This window comes from Hyphopichia burtonii (genome assembly GCF_001661395.1).
Source record: "Hyphopichia burtonii NRRL Y-1933 unplaced genomic scaffold HYPBUscaffold_3, whole genome shotgun sequence".
In the NCBI taxonomy this organism is placed as follows: domain Eukaryota; kingdom Fungi; phylum Ascomycota; class Pichiomycetes; order Serinales; family Debaryomycetaceae; genus Hyphopichia; species Hyphopichia burtonii.
In genome coordinates, this window is record NW_017963730.1 from 1,303,510 (window position 1) to 1,331,045 (window position 27,536).

Consider the following 27,536-nt stretch of genomic DNA (forward strand, 5'->3'; position numbering starts at 1 on the left):
AAAAAAAAAAAAAAAAAAAAAGAAAAAGAAAATATTGTAACGAATTGAATCTAAAGATACAATCAACTCATAAATCGATAAACGTGATCATTAACATCAAAAAAGAAAAGAATAAACCATTTAAGAAATGAAAATATAAAGCATAATACGAAGCATCATCATACCCGAGATTAAATAGTTTCTTGAATTTGACTTCCTTGGGCTTGTTGAAAGCTTGAGCCAGAATGGTTATTATGACCTTGATAATTGTTATTATTGTAGTTATTATTATTGTTGTAACGACGGCCACCTTGGTTGTTATATTGGCCAGAATTACGATTAAAGTTTCTTCTGTTACCTCCGCCATAATGACCACCACCGTACCCAGTTCTCCTCTTTTGGTTTCTGTTTCTTTGTTCTAAATTAATAGCATTTTGTTCTTTAGCACGGTCCATGATTGATTCATTCATTCTCAAGTATTTTATATGATTACCACGAATATAAATTTCTTTCAATTTATGGAAAGATTCACCGTCATTAAAAGATTGGATTACATCAGATAATGTAAGGTTCATCCAAGAATCACAATTAACCAAAGTTCCATTTATAGTTTCTCCATTTTTCAATTCAACTAATATTTGTTGATTCTTAGCACTTGTTAATAAGTATAAGGGTAACTATCTATTGTTAGTACGAGTCTTCTTCACGGCCAATTAAAATCAAAAAGGGTGCATACCATTATTAGATGTGTATATATGTTTATATCGAATTTACGACAGAATTTTCAATCACAAGATACGTATTGAAAAACAAGAACCCTTTAATATGTCCATTTTCTTCGTTTCTTTCGGTTTCTCATTGGGAGTTTTCTGCTTTTTTTTTTTTTTCTTCCACCAGATGCGGCAAAGGGCACGACCATTTGGTAGAGGTACGGATTTAATATCCAATTTTGCAACTACAGGACAACGACAGTATGATATATATTACATATGATAACATGACAAGATTAGAATGAATTAAGTATGATAAGAAACAGATAATGCAGATAATGCTGTACTGTAACTATGCAGAAACAAAAACAAAAGCGGGAAAATAAAATAATATCAACGATTCAAGTAAATCCGAGTAACCAGTCAATCAGGAATCATTTTCGATTTCTTCTGGATCCGGAGGAGGAGCAGAGGAACCTCTCAAGGTCAAAGGATAATGCTCATCATTTTCATCGTCATCCTCACCCAAGCTGAAGCCGATATAGTCATCGGTGTTTAAGGATTGTTGAGCTTCTTGAAGAGAGCCCAAATCACCAGGAGTCATCAATCCAACTTTACTACGAGGAGATCCCGGAACCGATAAAGGTCTAGTTAATTTTAAGCTGGAAGTATTGTTGAAAGGATTAGCACCATTTTTGAATTTATCAGGATAAGCTCTTTTCAAAGACAATTGACGAGCTTTAATGTATTCGAGACCCATACGTTTCCAATCCAATAAATCTGACAATCTTTCGGTACGATTACGTTGATTAATTCTTTGTCTTCTAGTTTTTTCTGTAAAATCAAACATGTAATCGGCTAATTGATTAATGGAATCATCTACTGATTTCATACGACGATCAACGATATAAATACCATAATCACTAGTATTTTCAATTAAATCTTCCATATAACAACCAAATCCAGATAAATTAGTTGTGATTGAAGGAACCCCCATCACGGTACATTCAGCAGGAGTGTAGCCCCAAGGTTCATAATAAGAGGGGAAAACCCCTAAATGACAACCTCTTACGAATTCATCATAATCAAGAGATAAAATTGGATTATTAGCGTTTAAGAATTCTGGATGGAAAATGATTTTAACCCGATCTTCGGGTTTATTGAATAATTGAACTCTTCTAATTTGATTTAAGACTGGATCAGTAGCATCATCAGTCATATTATGAGTTACAATTGGAGGTAAACCGTCTCTTTTCAAGGCAAAAATTCTTCTTTTCAATAAAACACGGTCTGCCGGTTTAATCAATTCATCAATAGAAGGAACTTCATTACCATTATTGGTATGAGTGTGATCATTCGGAAATCTAGCACAATGTTCAAATAAACGTTGACTGACTTTTTTTTGAACTTCTTCAATGGTATTTTCTAATTGTTTGATAACAGCTTGACCTTTTAAAGTTTCAACCGTGTAAGAATTAATTTTACCGGGCATAATAATAAAGGCAACCACAGTCATTTTCGAACCGGCTTCCTTCAAACGATGATTCAATCTAGCTAAAGACTCGATGAAAAAATCACAACCTTTGTTTCTGAATTCATAACGACCAGCAATGAAGAAATACAAGGTATTTTCTAAATCAAAATCATAGTTCCCGTAGAAATGACCTTTAACGAATTCATTAATTTTTTCCTTCTTAGTAGCATGTAAGTTTTGAAATTCGTGAACTGCTTGAAATTTAACCACATTCAAACCATTTGGCAAAACCCCGTCGGGCTTACGCTTCAATAAATGCTCAGCTTCGTAAGCGGTGATATGAGAAACCGTAGTGAACACATCGGCCGAATGAGTGGCAGAACGTTCTATACAATAACGATGATAAATACCTCTTTTACCAGCTTCAGCATCAACATCAAAATTTGCCAAATTATTATAAAAATCCGTGGAACCAGCACATAAATAACGACCCAATAAAGTGGCGTGAGTGGTGAAAATGGTGGTTACATCAATTCTTCTTTTACGACATAAGGGTAAAGCCACCCCAGCCAACCATTCATGGCATTGAGTAATAACCGCCCGTTCTCGATCATGATAAACCAATTCACCCAAAAACCAGGCAACCAAATACCCCAACAAAATGGCATCGTTGGTCTCCTGATCATGATCAGGAGTAGGAATCCCGGCAATGTTCCACAAATCAGCCTTCCATTCATTCAAATTATGAGCGGCAGAATGAATATCAAACAACAATACTCGAGGAGCACCCTCGATTAACCATCTTCCGTACAACCAACGAACCCCGCGGTTACTCATCGACTCCAAGGTTTGCTTAATGTATGTGTCTTTCACCGGTAATTCTTCAACCTCGATTTGAGCAGAATTATAATTCAAAGGACCAAGCAAGGTATACCGCTCCCGGTATTCAGCAACAGTTATTGGCGCCTTCGATTTAAGAACAGAGTATATCCCTCCCACCTTGTTGGCCACCTCGGTGGCCACTTCAAAGAGAAGATGGTTTTTAATATCCCTAGTCATAACTGTAAAGGAGTAATCTTAATTAATACTAGATAAAAGAAAGAAAAGGTACAAAAGTATCAGGGTCTTTTCGCTGCCAAAAGAGTTTCACGTTCAACGCTGCCAGCTTACCAACTTACCAGAACCCTAGCCAAAGAAGAGAAAAGTGGTACGAAGAAGAACAACACTATTTAAACTATTGCAGCCCCTAAACAATCGCTCGTAGTTTAAAATTTGTCTGATGATTAAAATTACATCTTTGGTGGAGAAATTGAGGGGGGTCTTTCTTTTTTCGGTTTTGTTAGGGGTTTTTAATTAATTACAACAAAAATAGCAACCAATTTCCCAACCAATGGAATCCATTAGCCTTTTCTGCTGGCTTTATTATGTCCAGATTGTTTATTGTGATTAGGTATGGGTGCTTTTGTTTACTACTTGTATTGTGTCTGGGGAGGTTTTCAGACACTCTTGAAACTTGGGGGGCCGTCGCCCGGCACCCGTGCATTAATTGAGTTTAATTATCATTCGATGCGAATACTTTATTGCAACTATATATATATTTAATCCAGCATTTCTTCGTCACTGTCGTCGGACTTGCTGAAGACAATTCCGTTGGAGGCCTTGATGCTGGACTCGGGGCCAAACCAACCTTCGTCGTCGTCGTCGTCGTCGTCGTCGTCGTCTTCGTCGTTGTCCATTTCGATGTCACCAGCGTCAAGTAGTTCTTCCTCTTCTTCTTCGTCTTGCTCTTGTTTACTCGATTCACTCAAGTAGGAGTAGAGATAGCCGTTTTTCTTGGAAACCAGGACAACTTCCAGGGCCAATTTCCCTAAAAATCTCTGAATCATCTTGATGCTACTGCTGAATTCAAATTTATGGGCGTTGATGTATCTACCGTGGCTTGTTATTAACAGACGAATCCAAAGTAAATTGAATTCGAAATGATGCAGTTGAACAACACTTTTACCAATGAACGTAAGTAATTTATTGACATAGATCACTGGTAAGCCATCACAAACCAAACGAATATCTTTGACTGGAATATTCTCGTAAACCCTTTGAATTAAATAATCTTCATTTAATCTGAAGGCCATTACCAAAGCAGTTAAGTATTCTTTTTCTTGTAATGTTTCTAAAGTTGCCTCCGGGGTGATGTCAACGTCTAAATCAAATGGATCAAATATGACTCCACTATCAATGGAAAATATTAATAATCCTTCAGTAGATGCGGCTGCAAATGCTGACGAGGTTGGGGAAAATGCAATGGAGGTAACTCTGATTTCTGGCCTGACGTTTCTTAAACTTGGATCTCCTCTATGTGAGCCTGGTAAGGTGGAATCAACCCGATCTTCTAAATCAGAATTTTCTCCTGCTCTATCAATTAAATCAATTGAAGTTCCGGCATCAGTTATCTTATTACTATTAAGCATTGCCATTGTACCATTGAATTGCATGTTTAATGAAACGGTGAATCTCTTCAATAATACTTCATTGGTCAAATCATATAAACAAATACTATTATTATTACCACCACAAACTAATGCTAATCCATCAAATGAATAATTTATAGTAGTGAAATATTTCAGTCTGGCAGAGTTTTTAGCACTAAATCTATCTTCTAAAAATCTACCTCCTAATATATCTTTACGTCCATCGATTAAATGTAATTGTTTTGCATCTTCAACATCAAACACAGTAATATGTCCATCCAATGTACTCACTGCTAATTCTTTAGAATCTGGTCTCATGGTTAAACTTAATACATCACTAGTAACTTCAATTGGTTCAACAGTTTGACTTCTTCCAAATATATTCCAAATTCTAATACTATGGTCCCAAGATGCTGAAGCTAATATAGAATTTTCTTGTCCGAATGCTAAACATGATATTGGTCCTTCGTGTCCACTTAATGAATCAAGTAATTGTGCAGTTTGAACGGACCAAACATAAATATCAAAATTATCATGAGATCCAGCAACAATTACTTCTCCACTTGGGTCAACTGCTAAACAATTAAATTGTATTCTTTCACTAGCGGTAAATGTACGGAAATTTCTAAATCTAATCATATCCCATGCTCTAACTGTACCATCCAATGATGCTGAAAATAAAACTTGTCCTCTTTTAGCAAATTGAACTCCGGTCACAGCTGCAGTATGTTCTTGAAATGTCATAAGGCAAAATCCAGTATTAACATCCCATACTTTTATTTTACCATCATCAGATGCAGTTATAACACGACCGCCATCCGGTGAATAACATAATGCATTGGTCAGATCAAAATGTCCTTGTTGTTTTAAAATATACAGCTCAGATTGCCATTCATAAACAAGTAATTGTCCTGCTTTAGATGATCCAAAGGCCAACCATTCTCCAGTTTTATTTATTTGTACAGTATTAACGGCATTCTGTCCCATACTCAATTGTTGAATCATATTAAATTCAGGTAAATCATATAATCTGAATTCCCCTTGTCCAAATCCAACTACAAGTAAGTTAGTGGCACTATGAAAAGTAACACATTTCACTTTTGCATCACTATAAAAATAATTTTTTGCAGTAATTCTCCATGCTTTCTTACTATCATCATCTTCACTTTCACTATCCTCGTCTTGTGATTCTTCATCATTTTCTTCTTCAACGTATTCCCATTGAAACAAAGCACCGTCTTTACTAACAGTATATATGATTTCTTGAGTTTCATTGAAAAATGCCTTCATTACATAATCTCGATGGCCTGCTAATGTCATGGCAACTTCTTTTTCCAGTGAGTGTAATGAAAAAATCCTCGAGGTCATATCTTTGGATGTACTGATGAAAAATCTTGAATCATTCGACCATGTCACTGATAATACGTCATTATAGTGACCAGCATGGATTCTGTGACGAACAAATGGTGCAAATTGACGGTCTTCAGTGAAATCAGGGGTTTTCCACACTTGAACGAATCTTCCAACTGCAATAGCAAAATAGTGTCCATCTGGACTAAATTGTAAATCATTTACTCGATCTTTGAAATTGAAATGATGTAAAACTACTCGACTGACAAAATTCACTAAAATGGCTCTTCCATCTTCATCAACACTTAGCAATAACGTCCCTTGTTTATTCAACGCTATTCTTGCTATATTCTTCCTATGTTCGTAGTTGAAAGTAAATGATGTGTTATTTATAAGATCGAAACAACTAACTCGATTTCCAACCGGACTAAGTAATTTAGTTCCATCTTCGGTGTATAACAAGTTCCCTTGGCGATAAACAGTTCCCAACAAATTGGAGAATTTGAAATCTGACTTCATGCTGTTCCTATAAGTAAACCCGCCTGTATTGATAGAAGGTTCGGAGTGCTTGTCTATCAAGTAAAACTTCTGGCAAATTGGTTCTTCAAGAGATGAGCTCTTCACATCTCTGCTTCTCTATTAAAAAAAATTAAAGCGCACTAACAAAAAAAAAAAAAAAATGAAAATTTAATGCGAAGGCCATTACCCGCAACAATTGATTTTGAAAAATTATAACATTGCAAATAATCGTTTAATGGCTGTTTAGCTGGTCTTCTAAAGAATAGGAATAGTAAATACAGCATGAGTGGGTTGTCTAGCAGAGTCATGAACATGAAGTTCATGCAACCGGACAGTGGTAGCAACTCGAAGTCGCCGGAACCTCACGATCAAGCAAAGGTGAAAGACGCATCTGAATGGGGATTACCAAATTCCTCAAAGATAAAAGCCAAATTGAAATCAAACAGGGTTGTTGAATCGGTGGGCTATTCCGGAATCAATTCTTTTGGTAGGGAAAGTTTTGCCAACGGTGATGAGCCTGAACTGGACTCTACGCCAGTCAACCTCGGGAGAAGAACTTTTGGGAACGACAAAAATGACAAGAAAGAATCGCTGTTGGATGTAGATGATATAAAAGAAACTCAGAAAAAGGTATGTTATCTATTAATGTTGTTTTTATATGTCTATGAAAATTAACTAACCAAATTACAGAATAAACCAAAGGAAGCAAAAAAAATGACAAAATTGGACCCAAAGAAAGCTTCTGGTAATGAAAAACCTATAGAAGAGCCTGAATTGGGGACAAAAGCATTCTTAGAATCATTATTAAATAAACCAGCTTCTGATTCTAATAAAACTGATGCAAAGGCTCCCTCGAATAAGAGGAAATCGGACAACCAAGAAGATTATAAACCTGAAATCAAAAACAAACGTAAAAGATTCAGTAATTTCAAATAGATGTTATTTCATTGAGTCTTTGATTATTTTTTCTTCTTCTTTGTATTAGTACTTTTATTATTGTCATTGTCATTTTTTGCATCTCCAAAATTACCGTTCAAAACAGCTTCTCTGGCTGCAGTATTGATATGTTTGAATCTGTCTGGTCCAATGTGGGTTCCACCAAACCATCTGCTCACAACAACAACAACATTCCATACGTCCATCATCTATATTTGTTAGTAAGATACCAATACTTTGATTTTTTGAATAGTACATACCGTTAATAAATGCAACATTCGGCCACCAGCAGCCGTTTCACCATCATCATCACAGTCTTGATACTGTACTCCATTTTCCTTCTTGATTCTCCAAGCACTCATATTATGATTGGATTTGGCAACCTTCTTATCTGTGGTTAGTAAATCAATGTAGTATGCCGCATCATCAACTGAGTGAACCTCACGAGCGAATCCAATAAAGGTAGATCCTCTATCAATAATAGGGTCCGAGAAATACCATCCAGTAAGAGGATCTACAATCTTGTACTTAGAGTTGGTTTGAATAGCCGGGGGCGGTGATTTGGCCTTCACGTCTGTCTTCGGGCTATCTTCCAAACTTGTGTATTTCATGCTATCAATAATACCTTTTTCGTCTTCTTCGGGCTTGGGCGAAGGGGTATTTTTCACAAGTTCTTCATGAGTTGCATTATACTCTTCTAAAAATTGTTCAATCTCTGAAAATAGCTCGAATACCACTACTTCCCCTTCGTGGAATGTTCTGGTTAGAATCTTCTTAAAATTTTCTTCTAAATAGCTTGGATCCAAATACTTACTATTCTCTGCTACTACAAGCTGGATAATCTCGGGTATCGTGTCAGGATATTCCTCTGGAAATGTGATTTGAATACTTAATGATTCATGATTGGGGATTATAAGTTTATAAATCAGAGGACCAAGTTTCTCCACTGACTCGGGGTAAATCGCATCAATGGCTTCGATCTCATCTCTCAATTCTTCCTTCGTCATCTCTTGGAAGATAGACTTATTTTGAAAACAACTATGCTTAGAAGAAGTGTAAATGCACTTAGCACCGGGATTTTTTTGAAACATCTTTTGCGCAGATCAACTGACCTGAAAAAAAAATTACATTCAATTGAAAGAACGTAGACTCATCAAAATTGACTTTAATCGAAAATAAATTGAAAGAAGAGGAAAATGCCGAATGCTGATCAACTCCGTGTAATGGGAAATGAAGCTTTCTCCAAACGAGAGTTCAAAAAAGCGGCCAAAATTTACCGTGATGCAATAAAGCTCGCTGCATCTCCTGTGCTATATTCCAATCGTGCCCAATGTTTTATAAATCTTGGGGATTGGGACAGAGCTCTCAAAGATACCGAAGATGGCCTCAGACTTAATGCAGAAAATAGGGTCAGAGTTAAATTATTGTTTAGAAAAGCTGTTATCCTAAAAAGTACTAATGATTGTGTGAACTCAAAGCTTACATTAGAGGAAGCATTAGGAATCGACCCTAATAATAAACAAGTCATTGAGTTGATGAATAGTTTGAAATTCAATCCTAAAAAGATGAAACTTGAAAACCAGAAGAGCAGCCGTGTTCCTATACCGATTGAGTCCGTTGACGAGATTCCCGAGGAATACAAAAGTCTTATGGAACCTAATCATCCTTCTCTTATATCAAAACCGAATCCCCAAATATCAGAAGAAGCCACTTCTCAGATAAATGAATTATTCCCAGCTTCGAAGAAGAAACAGCCTGAACTAGCTTCACGCTTAACCAAACCTTTTACAGAAAGATCTGGGACACATCATTTAAGAGCATTAGCTTCATTGCCACCACATAAGAAGGCTAATGGTTATAAATACGTACTAGAGTTACCTCCGGATACATTTAATGATTTGTTTGCTGAATCAGGAGTGGATGCCGAGTTTTTGGACTTTTTCTTTGAAGCTACTTTATTTGCATCTAAAAGCAACATATTAAATGATTGGCATTCTTCTGTTTTGAATAGTTTGAAGTCTATGTCTTCTTGTCGAAGATTCGATATTTCATTGCAATTCGTATCCCAAGAGAATGTTGATGCTATTCTTCGTGAGATCAAAGGTTTGGGAAATGAAGAGATGTATAAACAGTATTATAAGATATTACATGCTTTGTCGTGATATTACATAACTAAATTAATGACATGTTACTAGTTAAGCTCCCTCATAAATAATAAATGATAATCATAAAGTACTGATTACTACAAAGAAAGAAATATGTATAGAGATTAAAATGGACTTTTAATTAGGCTCTTATGAAGACCCTTTTTCTGAGATGGGATGGACCGTGGTTGGATTAACGAATCTAAGAATTCAGGAGTCAACTCTTCAAAATCAATTTCCAAAACTTTCGTTGCCACAATTGGAAGCGCAATTAGACTTGAAAATAAAAGGAATACTGTGAAAAATACAATGGTGTATACGTTTACGGTTACCCTTCTTAACCTTCTTCGTTTTTTTGAAAGAAGTCTTGGTCTTATCTGTTTACTCGGTTTCAACCAGAATAACATCATCGAATGCCATAAGTTAGCATATGGAATGAACAAAATAGGGATTTGAATAAAAAGAATTATGTGACCAATCAAAAAGTCTGATGCAAAATAACTAAGCTCAGTTACTTTACAAAAGTATTCACGAAATGGTTGAGTGAAAATATGCCAACCTAACTCTGAACTAATCCACTTTCCTGACCACCAAGCTCTGTTTGGCCTACCATGTTTGAATTCACTGGAAATAAATAATGCTGTAAACAATTGAAGAAACCAACTCTGTATAATTGAAGAAAGCGCAAATCCCAATACTGTTCTGGAAAAATCCCATGCTTGAAGGAACCAAAGAAACTCGAAAAAGAATATGTGATTAATAAGTGAAAAGATGCGAACAGTTGCTGAGATGACGGAAGGGTACTTTTTAAAAACTAGACTAAATATTGGACCAGTGAGTAAAGATATTATAAAGAATATCAACAATATAGCCAGGTTCACTATGATCGGTCCGAATGCAATAATTATTATACGCAAGATGCTGTTTACCGGTAACATACCTCTTGCTTCGTTTTGTGAGTTTGCAAAAGTATAGGCAAAAAAAATGAATGACATCTGTAAGATCTGAAACAATGATTGCAATATGATTGAATTGAACCTGGGAGGTCGAACATCGCTAACTAGTTTAATCTCTTCTTCAATCTTGGTAGATTTGCCTTTTACTCCTGTTATTCTACTTCTGATTAGTTTTGTGAATCCAATCCAAGATGAGCTTCTTGATCTGCTGTTTCCCCCAAATAACCACTTGAGATATACTTTATAATCAAGAAAAAAATCAGCCCATGAGTACTGATTTGGGTTGAACAAGAATGGACAAATTAATAGACCGATGATTGTAACCCAAAAATACAATAATGAAATTTTCCACATTGCAATTGAGGTGAAAAGAATTAAAAGCCCTGAAATTGCTGCAAAATTCAAACTCTCATATGAAAAACGAGCATATAATTTTGTAATTGAATTCCTGACTGTTGCAAAACCTCTTCCTGTGGCGATATATCTTGCACCACCGATTGCGATATCACTTACTAGTGACTGTGCATAGATTCTACACACGAACACCTCAAATAAAGGAGAAAATGATGCAAAATGCTTACCCAATCTCGTTAGTGCTTTGTATAATCCACGTTCAGTGAGTTCTTGTACCCACAAAGGAATGAATGAGATTGAAAAAACAACAAATATAGAAAAAATACATCTTTCAAGCCATTGTACAACGGGAATTAAATTGTAACATCCAGTTGGCTTACGGGGATCAGTTATAGGCTTGAATCTATCATATTCGCAAATAGTGGTGTCGTTTGTAAGTGCAGCAATATTTATACCAACAAGTAGGAATAATTTTATAGATAAAATTATGAAGACGTTGTTCAAATGGAAGCCTGGATGTGCATAATAGAAGGATAAAAACCTATCCAAAGGAAGCTGAGTACCCAAATAGAAGTATTCCCTCGAAAGCATTTGCTCTCCCATTCCAGCTCCAATTTTAGTTGTGAAGTTCAAAATGGATCCAAAACCAAGATCACGTCCTTTTCCGCATTGCATATACTCACAGTGTTTTACTCTGCCTCCCCTGATTACTGCATTCATTCCAGCATATATATCTTCATTCAAATGTAACCCCTTTTGTGCTTTCGAAACCCCACCTCTGGTTGTCATGAAAATGCTATTTAAGAAATCAGGGTGTCCATAGTGTAACTTCCCACCTATCTGAGCCAACGTTCTGGCAAATAGCGTTCCAAATGTTTGTTCTTTTCCAGCTGCAACATCTCCCAATATTCCAATGTTCTCCGAGAATATGTATTCTCGAGTTCCGATAATTGCAACAGGGTTAGAATATTCAGTATCCTTTAGGGTAGTAGAATATGAATCTAATGGAACAGTCATTTCCTCGAACTCTGCAAGGATACTTCTAATTTTGAGACATTCTTCGATGTAATTATCCTGGTTAGCATCAATAAGTTGGATATACTCTCCTCTACAAAAGATCAATGAATGATTTTGGTTGTCAGATTTTCCATCTCCCAATATGGGGTCTCCCGATAATTTAATTTTATACTTTGGTTCTCGATCACCGTTTTCCAAAATGGCACAACTTCCGTCAATGAGGCAAGAATAATATATTGTTTCTCCTGTTTGAAGATCAATCTCTTCATCAAGGTATGCAATTTGCAATTCTGGATAAGCTCGCAACAAGAATTCCTTGTTTTCATTTTCTTCTTGAGAAAAATGCTTCAATCTTTGCATTGAAGCAATCAAACGAAACTTCCTAATTGCCATGAATGATGCTGCTTCGAGTTTATCATATTCGTCATCGAAATCTTTAATTTCAGGGTTTTCAACATCGAATAAGAGTTTAATAGCTCGAGAATAATTCATGAAACCGGAAACGGTACGGTATAAGGTCTGAGATCTTAAGGAAGCCCAAACTCGGGTTCTCAAAATATATTCTGGAGTTGCAACTTTGAATCCTACCGAATAATAAGGTAAATCGTTTAATTCTTCTTTTTTCAGATATTCGGCCAGTGAAGATTCATAATCAAACTCCTCTGCTAGCATTTTTGTGTCCTTAACAAAGTTTGACCATTCCAAAGGATGGAGCAGCTTCAAATATTCTAACATGGTGACATGAGAGTATTGATCTTCTTCCTTGATTATTTCTTTTAATGTTAATGTTATCTTCTCACTATAATGTGGAACTAGCACTGTGATTGAAGGCATGGAATTGGTGCTTCCGACTTCAGGTATGGGTGTTGATAATGACTGGGCAAAGAAGGTTATTCGTCTTTGAGCTTCAGATTGCTCGTAAAGCAAAGTCGATTTCATTGCTTGATCTTCTTGAGAAACGAAAAAAGTGGGTTCTTTTAAAACATAACCTCCTTCAACTCCTAAAGTAGGAATTTGCTTATATATAAGCTTTTGAACATGTTCCAAAGACAAGAGATGTTCCCTGTACATGGATATGATGATTGAGTTCCATACTTGGGATACAAGCACTTTTGCCCTAATATTACGATCACTGGATGCAAAAATGATTTTTGAGAAAATTCTTTTTGGAAGTCTGGAAAAAATATTTCTCCATGGTGCCCAAATAGAGACTCCAATATAAAAGGACCTAAAAACTGAAAATATGGTGTTCCAAACAATATACCAAAGATAAGTATCTAAAAAGAATAAAAACATATCTGTGATAATGATCAACCCAAGAACTATGTGCGGTTGGTACATACAAAATAACCTACCAACCCAAATTTCTCCAGTACATCTACTCATACGCATTATACTTAATTCACGAATTGGATCACGTAAGGAAAGGGTTAGGAAAAAATATGATTCAATAAATTTTGATAAAAATACTGCAACCCAAAGACCATAGGATGCCATTTTATCGGTTCCTTTTAATTGGTAAAATGAAGAAGTAAAAGTCTGCGTTGGAAGAAATCGACGATCATCCTTTTGGATATTGGTGAATAAATTACCAAGAGGAATAAGAGACAAATATCCCACTGTAAAGAGTGATAAGGTGAATTGAATGCTTGCAATGGTAAGGCCTAGTTTTGATTCAGCATTCAAAGGATAAATATAAAGTAAATAAATGCTTGGTAACGTATTTGCTGAAAAAGTAATTATCAACATTAATAATCTTCTGGTAACTGGCTGTGCCCCCGGCCATCTTCGTGGAACGAAAGAAAGCTCTAAAATGACTGACACAATGCATATAAAGCAGGCAATTGACCCGGCGATTGACATTGTAGACAATGTCATTTGAGTAGTCGGCTGATTGTCGATTGAAATCAGGTAATTATGAGTATATAAAGAAGGTGAATTGAATGAAGTATAATACCAAAACATGCAAACATGAATGATCCATATCCTATTGAAGTTTATCCAGACGTGAGACCACTCTCTTTTTTCTTTAAATGTTTTATAAAATGCTTTATCCCACTTTATTTGATTTAAATATTTATATCTTTCTGATGGGTTGATATCCATTAACTTTTTCTTATCCTTCAAACATAATTTCTCCAAACCTTGACCATACCAAAAGAGCTGATTCATATCGTCGTAACCGATCACATTTTTATGATCCTTATCATTATGGACATATTTTCCATCTTGTTTGAAATAAGACTGATCTCTATAGAAATTGTAAAGTGGAGTTACTGCGTGATCTAAAAAGCTAGGAGTAACATTTTGAATTGGGCCATCAGCATCAAGGGCATAGTAGTAATCGTTGCAACACTTAAAGATGAAGCAAAGGCATTCAGGCATAAATCTGATGTTATTTGCCTCTCCCCAACATAAAAGATATAGAGCAATTTGGATAACACAGTCTGTAGCTGATAAACTATTCATATTCAAATACCATTGACGTTCTGCGTCCTCGAGCGAATGAATTGTTTTCTTCTTTGGTTTGTCAATTTCACTAGTTGAAGCGTTGGCATCATCGATATCCAACTGAGCTGCAAAATACCATTTTCTAAAATTGGAATTAATTCCACCGATATAATCAGCATGAAGTGATCTTAGGGCTTGAATTGGTCCCATTCTTGAAGCTCTGGAGTCTAAAAGTTTCAAGAAATAATCAAACATATTTCTGGTGTTATCATATTGAAATCCAAACACCTCAAATAATTGGATGAATATTGCTTCAATCTCACGCCTTTCGATTGGAACTGGCTCATTGGCACCCCAGTCAGGGTATGGATCATACTTTTTCAGAAAATTATCAAAAAGAGCTGTATCGGAAAACAACTCACCAGGGTCCTTCTTTTTGAAATTCTTCGGATTATAAGTAGCACTGATTCTCCCAACATCTGCCCAACGGCTCGAATTTACGAAAGGTGTTCTGAATCCCGTGGAAGGTGGTATATTAGCTGTAGCAGCTGTCTTGACTGACTTATCTGCTTGTGAATCTTTGAGGTGTTAGTATTCCTACTGGAAGTTTTCACCTATTTTTATACATACTGGTTGCCCAAGCGGACTCAATCACTCCATTCATTTTCTCCATGCAATCAAAAGTTGATCCTTGAACTTTCAATTGGTTTTCAGTTTGATATTCTTCTAAGCGCTGCAAATTTCCCTTTGTACAAACACAGTTTTGTATTGGTGCAAAATTGCGAAAAAAAAAAAAAAAAAAAAAAGCGAAGTCTACGCGGACGAATTACAAGTTGCAAAATCATACATTAGTAAAAGTATTGAGTTTATTGAGAGGTCGAGTGTAGTATGAACCCATTCGATTTCAATCAGAATCTGAGTCTGAATCAGAATCTGAGTCGGTTTTCGTCCTGCCCAAACCATTATAAGCGATTCTATTGGGTGTTTTTATTCTAAGAAATACAGACGATCTTGGAATTCTGTTGGTTGCTGCCATGTTGATGACTTCTTCTCTGATGTTCTTTGGCTTGACTCCTTTACTCAATAGGGTTGATATAAAACCAGTCACGATTGGAGCGGACATGGATGTACCTGATAATATCTGAGGCTTGTTATAATCTTGAGCGTTAACGCTAGCAACGTATGCACCACTAGCGAATACGTCAACACATTCTCCCCAATTTGAAAAAGAAGCTATCCCATCACTCCTATCGTCGATAGCACCGACAGTGATGGCAGATTTTGCACTTGCCGGACTAGATAAGCATGCATTGACATTTGAGTTTCCAGCTGCAACAACCATAACTAAACCGGTTTTAACAGCAGCTTCAATAGCCTGATTAAGGACTTTATTCCTAGCTGCCCCTAAGGAAAGATTTGCAACGCCTTGTCTTCCGCTTTTTTTTCGATGGTTGACAGTAAATTCGATAGCTGAAATAATTGTACTCAAAGAGCCTGCTCCTTTTCGATCCAAGGCCTTGACTTCAATGATATTAACTTTCTTAGCAGCACCATATGTTCTTGATCCTATCAATCCTGCCACATGAGTTCCATGGCCATTGGTGTCTCCGGATCCTTCATTTGTAAAATCATAACCAGTCGATGCTCTTCCTTGAAATTCTGGATGCTCAACTGCCACTCCGGAGTCTAGAACGTAAGCGTTCACTCCTTGGCCCGAATATTGAGAGTCGTAGAAGTATGAAAAATCATCGTCCCCCAACTTATTGTACAGAGAGAGTCTAGCAAGGTGTCTCGGGCAGTTATACTGCTCTTCAATCTCAAAGGCGTTGATTATAGTATCGGGGGTGATGTCTGCTACCAAAGGACACCTTTTCCACCGCTCTAGTGCAACTTTAGTGAAATTCCCAGACATGATTGTGAAGTTGCCAATTGTGAATGTATCACCAATCAAAGATTTGATCCTTTGAGTTTGAGGATATTTGACATCGTAAGTCAAGAATGTTTCAAGAGTCTCGGGTAGCTTTAAGGAAACTAGGTAGGGAATAGCAAAAATACATTGAAAATTCAATAAAAGTAAGACAATTGAATTTATAAACATCATCTTTAGTATGGTACTCGGTTGTCTGGTATGATTGCAAAAAAAAAAAAAAAAAAAAAGGTGGTAGTTCAGCGTCTGTGAACAGAATCATTACAAATAAAATATTTCAAAATGAAAAAACTATTATATTTAATGAAAACAATATATAAAATAAAAAATAATAATTAATGTCAAGATATCCCATTAGGGTTTCAAAACAACCTCTATTGAAGAGATTGTAAAAATTGAGCTCTTTCATCTTCTGAGAGGGTTGAGATAAATTCTTTCATAGCAGCAGCAGCAGTAGATGGATCTTCTTTCAAAAGACCTGAAATGTTCTTACGGGCACTTTCTCCTTTCAATTCATCGATCTTCTTTTTCAATTTATTATGGTTAGCTTCGATGTAAGTACTGACAGCTTCATCATCTTCATAATCAACAGTTGGCATCCAACTCTTCAATCTAGCAACTTTTTCTAATTTGTCTGAAGATTTAATTTGTTCACCAATGATCTTCAATAAGTATTCTTCATTTAAACGACGACGTAAACGCCAGAAGAAAACACGTCTAGCATTGACCCATTCAATTTCCTTTCTGATAACACCTTTAGCCAACATACGACCAGATCTATCATGTAAGTCAGCAAATTGAACAGAAATTTGAGAATAGATTGGTAATAAAGCATTTTCACGAGCAACCAATTTTGCTGAGATTTGAGAGTGTTCATCAGATGATACGGAAGAATTAACTAACTTAGCTTTCAATTCAGCATAAGTAGGATCTAATCTTGCCATAGTAGCTAATAATTTATCACGTCTGTATTTAATACCAACCATACCTTCAGGTTCTAAAACACCGGCTCTAGAATCAACATCAGCATACATTTCCATCATATCTTTATTGATAGTTGGGTCGACAACAACCCAAGAACCACCTCTTAATTCACCATTTGGAGGGATGTATGTAAAAATTGGTTGTTTGAAGTCAACCAAAGCATCAACAATGAAAGAACCATATTTAAGAACTTCATTGTACATATCACGTTGACCACCTGAGAAACCTCTCCAGTTAGCTAAAATCATTAATGGTAATTGTTCACCATTATTGAAATCATTGATAGCTTGAGCAGTCTTGAAAGCAGAGTTAGGGTACCAGACTTGACCAGCTTCTTGAATCTTGACTTCAGTAGAATCTGGATTAGCAGGATCTGCTGGGTATAAGTTATCGACTGATCTAGTTTCGACACCAATAACACCAATAGGGATACCACCAAGACGAGCTCTACCGACAACAACACCTTTAGCCCAACCAGATAAAGTTTCTTGGAAAGAATTTTTATCAAACAAACCAGATTCAAACTCACCTTCTTCGTTTTCACGACCTTCAATCATCCAACGAACATCATAAGTTTCTTTCTTTGGAGGATAGTAATCAATATCTCGATCCCAAGGATCTTCCGATTCTAAGATTGGAACTGGCATACCACGAACAGCTGGAACATAGGCCATCCATTCCATGATCTTTTGAACACCGGCTAAATCATCACTAGCAGTCAAATGAGAGACACCATTACGGTACATAATTTGGGTACCACCTAATTGTAAGTTTGAAGAGTAAACTTCTCTACCCAATAACTTGTTAATAGCAGGAGCACCAGTTAAAATAATAGGTTGCCCTTCAATTTGAATAGCTCTTTGACCTAATCTAACTAAGTAAGCACCAATACCAACGGATCTACAGGTGACCAAGGTAATGGTAAAGATATCTTTATAGGCTCTTGAAGTTGCACCAGCGATTAAACCAGAACCTTTAAGACACTCAACACCCAAACCATCTTCAGCACCAATAACAGATTTGATAACGTAACGTTCTTCACCGTCTTCAACTACTCTTTCAGTGACAACAGTATCACCTTTACCATTTTCAATGATAGATCTTTGATCTTCTGGAGTTAAATATAAGTATTGGAAACCTTTATCTGGAGAAGATGGATCATTCCAAGCAACCTTGAATAAAGGAACTAATTCATCAGCAATACCAATTCTTGCACCAGAGTTAGCAGAAAGGTAGATTCTTGGAATACCTAATTCTCTAGCTAATTTAGTACATTTATCGAAGAAATAATCTTCTTCTGGACCAAATGAACCAATTTTATGAGTGATATCATTAGCAACAACAATAAATTCACGACCACGAGGATATTCTGGGGTTTTAGTAAATACTTTGAAACCAACCATACCAATTTTGTTGCAACCTGGTTCACGTTCGACTGCAGTTAAGTCACCATTTTCATCAGGAATTAATTCTAAAGATTGGAAGAAATCCTTTGGAATCTTGTTAGGACCAGTGAATGATTTCCATTGAGAGATAGTAGCTTGGCGGAATAATTCTGGGAAATCATAAACGTAAGTGGTACCCATGTTATGGGCTTTATAACGTTTTGGTTGTAATGATTCTTTGGCTGGATAAGGAGTTGAGATAGGTCTTAAGTGCATTGAACCTGGGTGGCCCATTGATTTGAAAACCCATTCACCTTTGGTGTTCTTAACTTCCATATATAATTCAGATTTAACAACATAACCAGAAACATTATTAATAATAGCACGTAATGGGAATGAGTTACCAGTTGTTGGGTCAGTACAAGCAATACGAATTTCAGCACCAGTGACCCTTAATCTCCATAATCTTCTACCAAATCTTTCCAAGAAAGAACCAAAAGCAGCTTCAACTTCTTCAGGTAAAACATTGAAAACAGCAGAGAAATTAATGAAAATATGATTCAAATCGGAATTAGAAGTATCAATAACTTCCAAAGCATCTAAGATATCGGACATCAAACGATTTGATTCAGCAATCAAATACTCACTGATACTGATATCATCACGGATAACACCAGTTCTGATGATACCTCTGGTGAAAAATCTCTTATCCGAAGGAGCATTCTTACCAACTGCTTCATAAACATGAATGTTTCTGTTGTCAGTGAAAATTGGTTTAATATCAAAATTGTCTAATCTCCCTAACTCTAATTGGAAAGCTAAAGCTGGTTCAATGTGACGAATGACTTTATTTTCAGTGTATTCTGGAGCAGAATAAGTATAGTATTTAGGATATTGACCAATTTGGTTAGCAAAAACAAAGGTAATACGACGTACAGCAGCAGCCTTGAAATCATCTTTAAATTCGTTAAGAACTTCGTTGACTTTCAACAAAACTTCTTCTTCTGAAATGTAACCATCGATGTTAGTGATAACAATATTAACAACATTGAAAAATTCTGGTTGGTTTTCACCAGCTTTGAAAGTGATAGCATCATTTGGTTGAAGTTTTTCCAATGCTGGAATAAGCATTTCATCAACATCATCAAGATGTCTACATGGAACCAAAATACCAGTTCTTGGTTTTTGTTCGGATTTTGGATCAACAGTGAAAGATAAATCTGAAATTGAGGCAGCTCTGTTCATAGAGTTAGGATGACCTTCAGTTTTTTGATCATTACCAGCAAATGGTGAAGTGGTGATATTTGGCAATTGGAATTTCCATTCAATAATTGGTAATCTATCATGGAAATGATAAGAAATTTCGCCTAACGAATAAGCTCTATAAGAACGACGGACATAGACTTCAGCGGCAGCAATAGCAACCCATTCATCTTGGTTAACCAAAAATTGAGGCAAGACATCATAAACAATATGTTTAGAGTCAACAACTTCTCTAATAGCTTCTAACTTAGGTTGACGATGGATAGCATAGATTTCACCATAAGAAGTTTGTAAGACAGAAGATCTTAAGATATGTTCCAATTGATCTGATCTTTCCTTAATGGATGGTAAAGAACATTGAATCAATATTTCTTTGGCTTTGACAGTAACTTTAGCAGTAGCTCTGGAATCCAATTCAACTAATTTTTTCAATGATTCTCTAAGAGAAACAGCAACACTTGAAGAGGCTTGTAATAATGGTTGATACTCGTTTAAGATGGCTAAAATTAAATTATTCTTAGCACTTACTCTAGAATGAGATAAAACAATAGAGATAATTTTATTCAAATCAGATTTATTTTCATCACGCAACCCTAAAACAACGTCATCTTCACGAGTATTGAGACCGGAGAATAATGATTCAACATTATAATATTCATTGAGTAAACCAGCAAAGAAATTATATTCATGTTCGACTAAACCATTAGAATATTTAGTAGCAATATCAACTAAAGGAGCAACAACATCAGAGAAAGAAGCATCAGTGGATGCATCATTTTGAACTTTTTGAATATGTTTCAAAATTTGCTTAGCAGGGAAATCCGCGTTTCTTGATTTGGTTCTTTCAATTAAAGCACTTAAGGTTTCATCCAATTTAGGTGGTAATCTTGAATGTAAAGCACTAATAAACTGAGCCCATTCAGAATAAGGTAAATCTCTATCTTTTAAAATTGAGATTAAATCTTTTAAAGTTGAATTCATGATAACTTGATTATCGAAACCGGCTAAAATGTTTTTCAAAACATTGGCACCATCTTGGAATTTATGAACAACTTTAGTACCTTTAACGTTTGGAGAACCTAAATCTGGTAAAGTACCTTCGAAAGGTAAAGCATGTTTAACTTTAGATGGATCATCCAAAGCTAAGATAGCTAAAATGTCACCGGCATTAACAGTTGAACCAGGTTGTTTAATTAATTGAACAACACCATTTTCTTGAGCAATTAAAGGCATACACATTTTCATGACTTCAACTTCAGCATAAGCCTGACCGGCAATGACATGTTCACCACTTTCGACCAAATATTTAACTAATTTACCAGGGGATGGGGTTCTTAATTGAGTTGGATCATTTTCAACTTCTAACAAACAAGTTTTACCATCAACTGATAATCTAGTGGCAGAAGTTTCTTCTTTCCAATAAATAGAATGAGATTTACCACCAATTGCACATAACAAACCACCATCTGATAATGGACGAACACCAACAACAGCTCTACTACCATTTAAAAATAAGGTATAAGAATCATTGGAGGATTTTGTTGCGGTAAACTTATATCTATGACCTTCATAAATGAAATCAACTGGGAAAATAGTTTTCAATAAATCTTTATTTGGGACTTGACCTTTTTCTAAATATTGAACATATTCAGATTTATTTTCTTCAGCTTGAATATGAGCTTTAGTAGCAGCACCACAAACAACTGCAACAATTGGGTCTGGTCTTTCAGCAGTTAATTTTTTAGTAATTAATTCATCTAACCAACCAGTAGTAATAGTATTATCTTCAAAATCTGGAGTTTCTAATAATTTAATTAAATATTCGACAGTAGTTCTGAAATCACCTCTAATAGATAATTCTTTTAAAGCAACAACCATATGTTTTCTAGAAGCTTGACGATTTTCACCAAAGGCAAAAATATGACCAAATTGAGAATCAGAAAAGGAATGGATTGAAGATTGATTACCAACTGAGAAATAACCCCAAACATTTGATGAAGATCTGAAGTTTAATTCATGTAAAGAACCACCAGAAGGTTTAAAACCTTCACCTGGATCTTCGGAAGTAATACGACAAGCAGTTGTATGACCTTTTGGAACTGGACGACGTTGACTAACTAAAGAACTATCAGTTTTGAATTCAAAATCAATAGCAGTTGAAGTATGAGGATCCACACCGTATAAAGTTCTAATATCTCTTATTCTATGCATTGGAATACCCATAGCAATTTGTAATTGAGCAGAAGGTAAATTAACCCCGGTAACCATTTCGGTAGTTGGATGTTCAACTTGTAATCTTGGATTTAATTCCAAGAAATAAAATTTATCTTCAGAATAAGAGTATAAATATTCAACGGTACCAGCACTAACATAACCAACCAATTTACCTAATCTGACAGCAGCATTTTCCATTTCATTGAAAGTTTCCTTTTTAGCGATAGTAACTGGAGCTTCTTCAATAATTTTTTGATGTCTTCTTTGAACAGAACAATCTCTACCAAATAAAGAGATATTAGTACCATATTGATCAGCCAATAATTGAACTTCTAAATGTCTAGCATCACCGGCTAATTTCATGATAAAGATTGGAGAACCAGGGATTTCATTAGCAGCTTGTTTATATAAAGTGATAAAATCGGTTTCATTATCAACTTTTCTAATACCTTTACCACCACCACCTTCAGAAGCTTTAATCATAACTGGGAAACCAATTTGTTTAGCTTTAACTAAACCATCTTCAGGATCAGAACAACAACCTTTAGCATAAACGGCATCAGAAACTGAAACCAAATTAGAATCTTTATCAATAACAACTTCTTTAACACCAGTACCAGACCAAGGAATACAAGGAACATCAGCATGTTGGGCAACAATAGTAGAAGAAATTTTATCACCCAAAGATCTCATAGCGGAACCAGGAGGACCTATAAAGACAATTTTTTTAGGAGAAGCAGCCAATTTTTCTGGTAATAAAGGATTTTCAGAAGCATGACCCCAACCAGCCCAAACAGCATGAACATTAGTTCTTTCAGCAATTTCAACAATTAAATCAACGTTAGCATAATTATTATTATTAGTACCACCTGGAACCTCAACGAATTGATCAGCCATACGAATGTATTCAGCATTAGCTTCTAAATCTTCTGGGGTGGCCATTGCGGTGAATTGAATAGCTCTTTCATCACCAAAAGTTTCGTAGGCCCATTTTCTAACTGATCTAATTTCTTTAACAGCAGCAATACCATTATTTGCTATAAGAACACGAGAAATAACAGTATGACCTTGATTTGCTTTAACAAAATCAGTTATTTTACCTGGTTCAGCGTTTGTAACTGAATTTAAACCTATAAAATGAGGAGCCAAAGCTTTATGTAATTCAGTATAATCTCTAGGATCTATAGTTGAATCAGACATATTATGATTATTATTATTATTAGTTAATGAGATATTCTTTAAAGTATATTCAAAAGAATTGGAAGTTTTTAAATTATGATTATTCTTTGGATAATTGTTAATATAGGAGTGATGAATAAATCGATGACAATTAATATTATGTACAGATTTAATGACAGATTTGCAACTTAAAAGTCTATAGTTAAAGTTAGTAATGAAATAATTTTTTGCAACTTTCGTTGAATTGATGATAGCACTCATATGCTAATGGGTAATAAACGAATGGCACAAGAAGAATTGGAGTGAATATGCACTTTCAAGATTAGTCCATTGGGATCGGATAAACTTAAAATTTATTTGACCAATTTGAAAAGAACAACAAAAAAAAAAACCAAGGAACTCAACTTTATTAAGGGGAGACACACAACTTTAAATATCGGACGAGGCGATCACAATAATAGTTTAAAATGAATTAAAACTGATTCTGTGTCCATGTTATTGTTAATCAATACGAGTCTATTGTTTATCGAAGGGTTCTTTTCAGGAAGGAATCTAATTAAACTTTTGCTCACTCAATTTGTTCAGTGGGTTCCGTGTTTTTTTTTTGGGGGGGACGAATGAAAGGCTCCGTACACCGGGAGGAAGCGCGGGCACGGGCTGATCCAACCGATTTTTACGCGCCCAAGCCAGGGTAAAGAGACATACACTTCTTGATATTCTGCCAATATCTTCAATGACGAAAGTGGAAAGGGCGATTGAACGTACATACCTGTTGATAGTCAATGGGAATGACTTGGAATAATAAATAATGAAGAATTATAGGATACGGAAAGCAGCGAAATGGGAATGAAAGGAAAAGAAAAAGAGTAGATGAGACGGTCTATTTATTTTTCTGTTCGATTCAGTTTTTTGATTTTTTTTTTTGTAATTTTTTTTTTTTCTAATCCGAGATGTTGGTTTTTTAGATTTTTTGAGCACAACCAAAAAAAAAAAAATTAGAGAGTACCAGAATAAGATGGAACAAAGAGATTAATTGGAAGTGTACCGGGTGTAGTTCCAATTGTTAAGGAGTAGGGTATTTAGAATAGAGTCAATTGGTTTCATACAATTGACAGGAGGGCAGGGAAGATCAAAAAAAAGTGAAGAAAAAAAGGGTTCTTTTTTTGTTGGATTGAAATTTTTGAAAAAAAAAAAAAAAAAAAATCAGATATCAACTATTCTTTGCGGAGGGATCAAGTAAGAGTAGAACAACTTGGAGAAAAGTGAAAATTATCTGATATAAAAGGAGATATTGAAAAGGATATATAAAAACACAGTTTGGCTAGACTATTTTCTTTTGTAATTCTTTTTTTTTTTTGGATGTTGATGTCACTTAATGCCATAACCAAAAAAAAATAATACAAAAGAATTGAATGTTAGGTAACAATCAACAAACAAAAAATAAATATCGAGTGTAGAGTGAGTTGTTTCTTCTTGCAGGTCTAATTAAACCATTGCAAAAAAAGCGGGAGACAAAAAACAACCAGGGACACCTACATAAGGATACTTGGGAACCACAACCTGTCGTTATACCGTAGACTACAGTTTTCTATATTTGAGTGAGGATGATAGATGGGTGATGGCAGATGGGGAGGATCGGTGGTTACGGATAGGCGAGGATGTATGGGTGATGACAAGCATCTAAAGACTATTCACAAAACAATAAGAGTATAAGGTTGGGTATCTAAGGATTCTAAAGGGTTGTTTGATCCAACAAATCATTTTTGCAGCTTTTTTCTTTCGCCCTTTTCTATGGTCCCAACATTTAATAGAGTGTTGGCCCAAAAAAAGACTTTTTTTTGGTGAGATTTTTATGCGACACCGTTGACGTATAAAAGTAGTGCCGAGGACTACAACCGTACACCGTTACGCTAATTATTTTTATTAAACGTTACTATACACTATTCGTTAATCATAAAATTATTGAGAGGATTCAACATTTTTAGGGATATGAATAACCAAGGAATCGTTGGATTCATCGGCATCACTTCTTATTTCGTCGAAGCTGACTTCTTTGTCGAAAACAACAGAATTCACTGAGGAACTGGTGTAGCTAGATTCTCCATCTTCGTTGTTAGTTGTAGATTGATAGGTTGTTTCTATGCTTAATTTATTTTCCTTTTTATTGAAATCGACTTTGAATTCTTTATCTTTGATGTCGTTCAATTGTATTGTATATTCGTGATCCTCTTCTTTCATCTCAAATGGGGATTCAATTGGAATATCCTTGAAGAAGGGATCTTTATCGAATTCAGAAAACCAGTTATCAATCTCAAATGGAGAATCGAACTTGGTTAATTCGTTTCTGGCAGATTTGAATGGATCACTGAAAAGATCGCGATTAAAATATTTATTAATTGGAGTTAAGGAAAGCATCTTGATTGAATTGTGTTTGGTTTCTATTCACCTGTTTCCCTTCTCTTAATCAGACTGTCCTTATATACTTTGTGGAAACCGTTGGTGGGTGGTCATTCGTAGAGGTTGCAAATTAACCAGAACTTTCTGGAAATCGCGCGAAGTTCCTTTTTGGTGGTTTCTGGAACCAACGGGAACCTGCAAGATTTTCGCAGCTAAAAGAAAAAAGACTACTCGCTGAGTTGGGACTCGATATCATCAAAATCTCCAGCGTGGATCTTCGGGAGTGCGCCCGCAATACTAACTGCTTCCCACGGTTGCCACCTGGAGGTCATGGCAAAGATGATGTCCATTTCCTCCAAGCTTCTTCCCTTGGTTTCTGGGTATAGAACGTAAAGTACCGGGATCATTAAGAAATTAATCGCGGCAAAGATTGCAAACGTATAATAATACTGGAATCTTTCAAACATTATAGGCACACTCACCGCAACCATAGCACTGGTTAGCCAATTAACCGCAGTTGAAAGCCCCGTGATGCCAGCTCTGCAATTTAAGGGGCTTATTTCTGGTGGATAGAGCCAGCATAATGAAAGTAAGGAAAGACCATAACAAGTATTGAAAATGAATAGTAGAAATGCTAGTGCGTATGCCTTTATCAAACTATTCTCATAGTTTGTTAAATGCATTGTCACGCTGATTGAAGCCATTACTGCTGCTTGGCCTAGTACCCCACCAATAAATAAGGGTCTTCTCCCGATCTTTTCAACCAATAAAATGGTGGCCACCAGTGCAAAAAAATATTCGGTACCGTTAAAACCGGAAATGACTCTTGAAATTAATGGACTTAATCCTAGATGGGTTTCAAGAAATGTTCCAGCATAATAAGTGGTTAAATGTATTCCACATATCTGCTGCATGAATTGACAGAATAATGCAAGACAAGTTCTTTGAAAATTCTTTGTTTCGCCTTGAGAGAAGAAGGAATTACCTGATGTTTTATTTTCAAATTCTAATGCTTCTTCAATGTCACGAATCTGCTCATCAACTATTTGATCATTTATTGGTACTTGGTATAAAGCGGCAAATACTCTTCTTGCTTCATGGAAGTTTCCCCTTCTCATTAATAATCTTGGTGATTCAGGCAATTTTAAAATATATGGACACATCATTAATGGGAATATACATTGGAATGCAATTGGAATTCTCCAAGAAGTTTGGTTTTTGCTGAAATAAAAAGCAAAATCAATCCAATAACCGAAACAAACCCCTAGTGCAATGAAACCTCCTTCATAACATATTAGCATCCCTCGATTATGAGCTTTAGAAGTTTCAGATTGATAAAGTGGAACAGTTGCAGTATTTAAACCATTGCCTAACCCAGTAATGAATCTGGCTATGATTAGGAAGGTAATTGACTCCACTGCTGTTGATTGCAAAATACCACCAATAATTATAATTATAACCCCTAGGAACATTAATTTCACTCTTCCTAGTTTATCTCCCAAGTAAATAGTTGATAATGAAGATACCACACAACCTATTCCATAGGATGCCACGGTGAGCCCTTGTAATATAGAATTCGTTGCATTGGTACCAGGATCGATAATAGGAAATGTTTCACAGAAACCAGGTTGAGTAAGTAAAGACCCCATTAGTCCTTGGTCATACCCAAATAACAAGAATCCAACACTACAAATTGAAGTAATAGCAAAATTCAATCTTTCCCCTTTCAAACCTAAGTAGGTTGGAACTTGTAAGTCAAATTCATTCATACTCATTGAAGACTCCGAAACATTCAAAATCTCAATTGACCTAAGCTTTGAATCATCCAT

At 35.7% G+C, this 27,536-nt stretch overlaps 11 protein-coding genes across 11 annotated transcripts; 2 read left to right on the plus strand and 9 right to left on the minus strand.

The window, feature by feature from the left end:
* Nucleotides 1-83: 83 nt before the first annotated feature.
* HYPBUDRAFT_11182 (U6 snRNA complex subunit) lies at nt 84-898 on the minus strand (the record flags this gene model as incomplete). The annotated part of the gene is made up of 2 exons (XM_020218857.1): nt 84-656; nt 893-898. The coding sequence occupies 2 exons, from the start codon at nt 896-898 to the stop codon at nt 171-173; spliced, it is 492 nt and encodes a 163-aa protein (XP_020077106.1). The 3' UTR covers nt 84-170.
* A 48-nt stretch (nt 899-946) lies between these two features.
* On the minus strand, nt 947-3,350 carry GSY1 (glycogen (starch) synthase). The gene has a single exon (XM_020221155.1). The coding sequence runs from the start codon at nt 3,220-3,222 to the stop codon at nt 1,117-1,119; it is 2,106 nt and encodes a 701-aa protein (XP_020077107.1). The 5' UTR covers nt 3,223-3,350; the 3' UTR covers nt 947-1,116.
* A 411-nt stretch (nt 3,351-3,761) lies between these two features.
* PWP2 (snoRNA-binding rRNA-processing protein) lies at nt 3,762-6,500 on the minus strand (the record flags this gene model as incomplete). Its single annotated transcript, XM_020218648.1, has 1 exon — nt 3,762-6,500. The coding sequence occupies one exon, from the start codon at nt 6,498-6,500 to the stop codon at nt 3,762-3,764; it is 2,739 nt and encodes a 912-aa protein (XP_020077108.1).
* A 282-nt stretch (nt 6,501-6,782) lies between these two features.
* Nucleotides 6,783-7,436, plus strand: HYPBUDRAFT_148327 (uncharacterized protein; the record flags this gene model as incomplete). The annotated part of the gene is made up of 2 exons (XM_020220118.1): nt 6,783-7,130; nt 7,191-7,436. The coding sequence occupies 2 exons, from the start codon at nt 6,783-6,785 to the stop codon at nt 7,434-7,436; spliced, it is 594 nt and encodes a 197-aa protein (XP_020077109.1).
* Nucleotides 7,437-7,459: 23 nt separating this feature from the next.
* HYPBUDRAFT_156738 (uncharacterized protein) lies at nt 7,460-8,443 on the minus strand (the record flags this gene model as incomplete). The annotated part of the gene is made up of 2 exons (XM_020222233.1): nt 7,460-7,645; nt 7,697-8,443. 2 exons carry the CDS (start codon nt 8,441-8,443, stop codon nt 7,460-7,462), a joined length of 933 nt encoding a protein of 310 aa, XP_020077110.1.
* Nucleotides 8,444-8,493: 50 nt separating this feature from the next.
* Nucleotides 8,494-9,598, plus strand: HYPBUDRAFT_166474 (uncharacterized protein; the record flags this gene model as incomplete). The annotated part of the gene is made up of 1 exon (XM_020222739.1): nt 8,494-9,598. Exon 1 carries the CDS (start codon nt 8,633-8,635, stop codon nt 9,596-9,598), a length of 966 nt encoding a protein of 321 aa, XP_020077111.1. The 5' UTR covers nt 8,494-8,632.
* Nucleotides 9,599-9,705: 107 nt separating this feature from the next.
* On the minus strand, nt 9,706-15,022 carry GSL2 (Gsl2p; the record flags this gene model as incomplete). Its single annotated transcript, XM_020222234.1, has 2 exons — nt 9,706-14,897; nt 14,989-15,022. The coding sequence occupies 2 exons, from the start codon at nt 15,020-15,022 to the stop codon at nt 9,706-9,708; spliced, it is 5,226 nt and encodes a 1,741-aa protein (XP_020077112.1).
* A 240-nt stretch (nt 15,023-15,262) lies between these two features.
* HYPBUDRAFT_138140 (uncharacterized protein) lies at nt 15,263-16,456 on the minus strand (the record flags this gene model as incomplete). The annotated part of the gene is made up of 1 exon (XM_020219659.1): nt 15,263-16,456. The coding sequence occupies one exon, from the start codon at nt 16,454-16,456 to the stop codon at nt 15,263-15,265; it is 1,194 nt and encodes a 397-aa protein (XP_020077113.1).
* Nucleotides 16,457-16,659: 203 nt separating this feature from the next.
* ACC1 (acetyl-CoA carboxylase) lies at nt 16,660-23,438 on the minus strand (the record flags this gene model as incomplete). The annotated part of the gene is made up of 1 exon (XM_020219660.1): nt 16,660-23,438. The coding sequence occupies exon 1, from the start codon at nt 23,329-23,331 to the stop codon at nt 16,660-16,662; it is 6,672 nt and encodes a 2,223-aa protein (XP_020077114.1). The 5' UTR covers nt 23,332-23,438.
* Nucleotides 23,439-25,269: 1,831 nt separating this feature from the next.
* Nucleotides 25,270-25,725, minus strand: HYPBUDRAFT_148333 (uncharacterized protein; the record flags this gene model as incomplete). The annotated part of the gene is made up of 1 exon (XM_020220119.1): nt 25,270-25,725. One exon carries the CDS (start codon nt 25,723-25,725, stop codon nt 25,270-25,272), a length of 456 nt encoding a protein of 151 aa, XP_020077115.1.
* A 209-nt stretch (nt 25,726-25,934) lies between these two features.
* HYPBUDRAFT_148334 (sugar porter family MFS transporter) lies at nt 25,935-27,536 on the minus strand (the record flags this gene model as incomplete). The annotated part of the gene is made up of 1 exon (XM_020220120.1): nt 25,935-27,536. One exon carries the CDS (start codon nt 27,534-27,536, stop codon nt 25,935-25,937), a length of 1,602 nt encoding a protein of 533 aa, XP_020077116.1.

Excerpts from the sequence above, each read along its gene's own strand:
- GSY1 (XM_020221155.1), bottom strand. The coding sequence starts at position 3,222 with ATGACTAGGGATATTAAAAACCATCTTCTCTTTGAAGTGGCCACCGAG.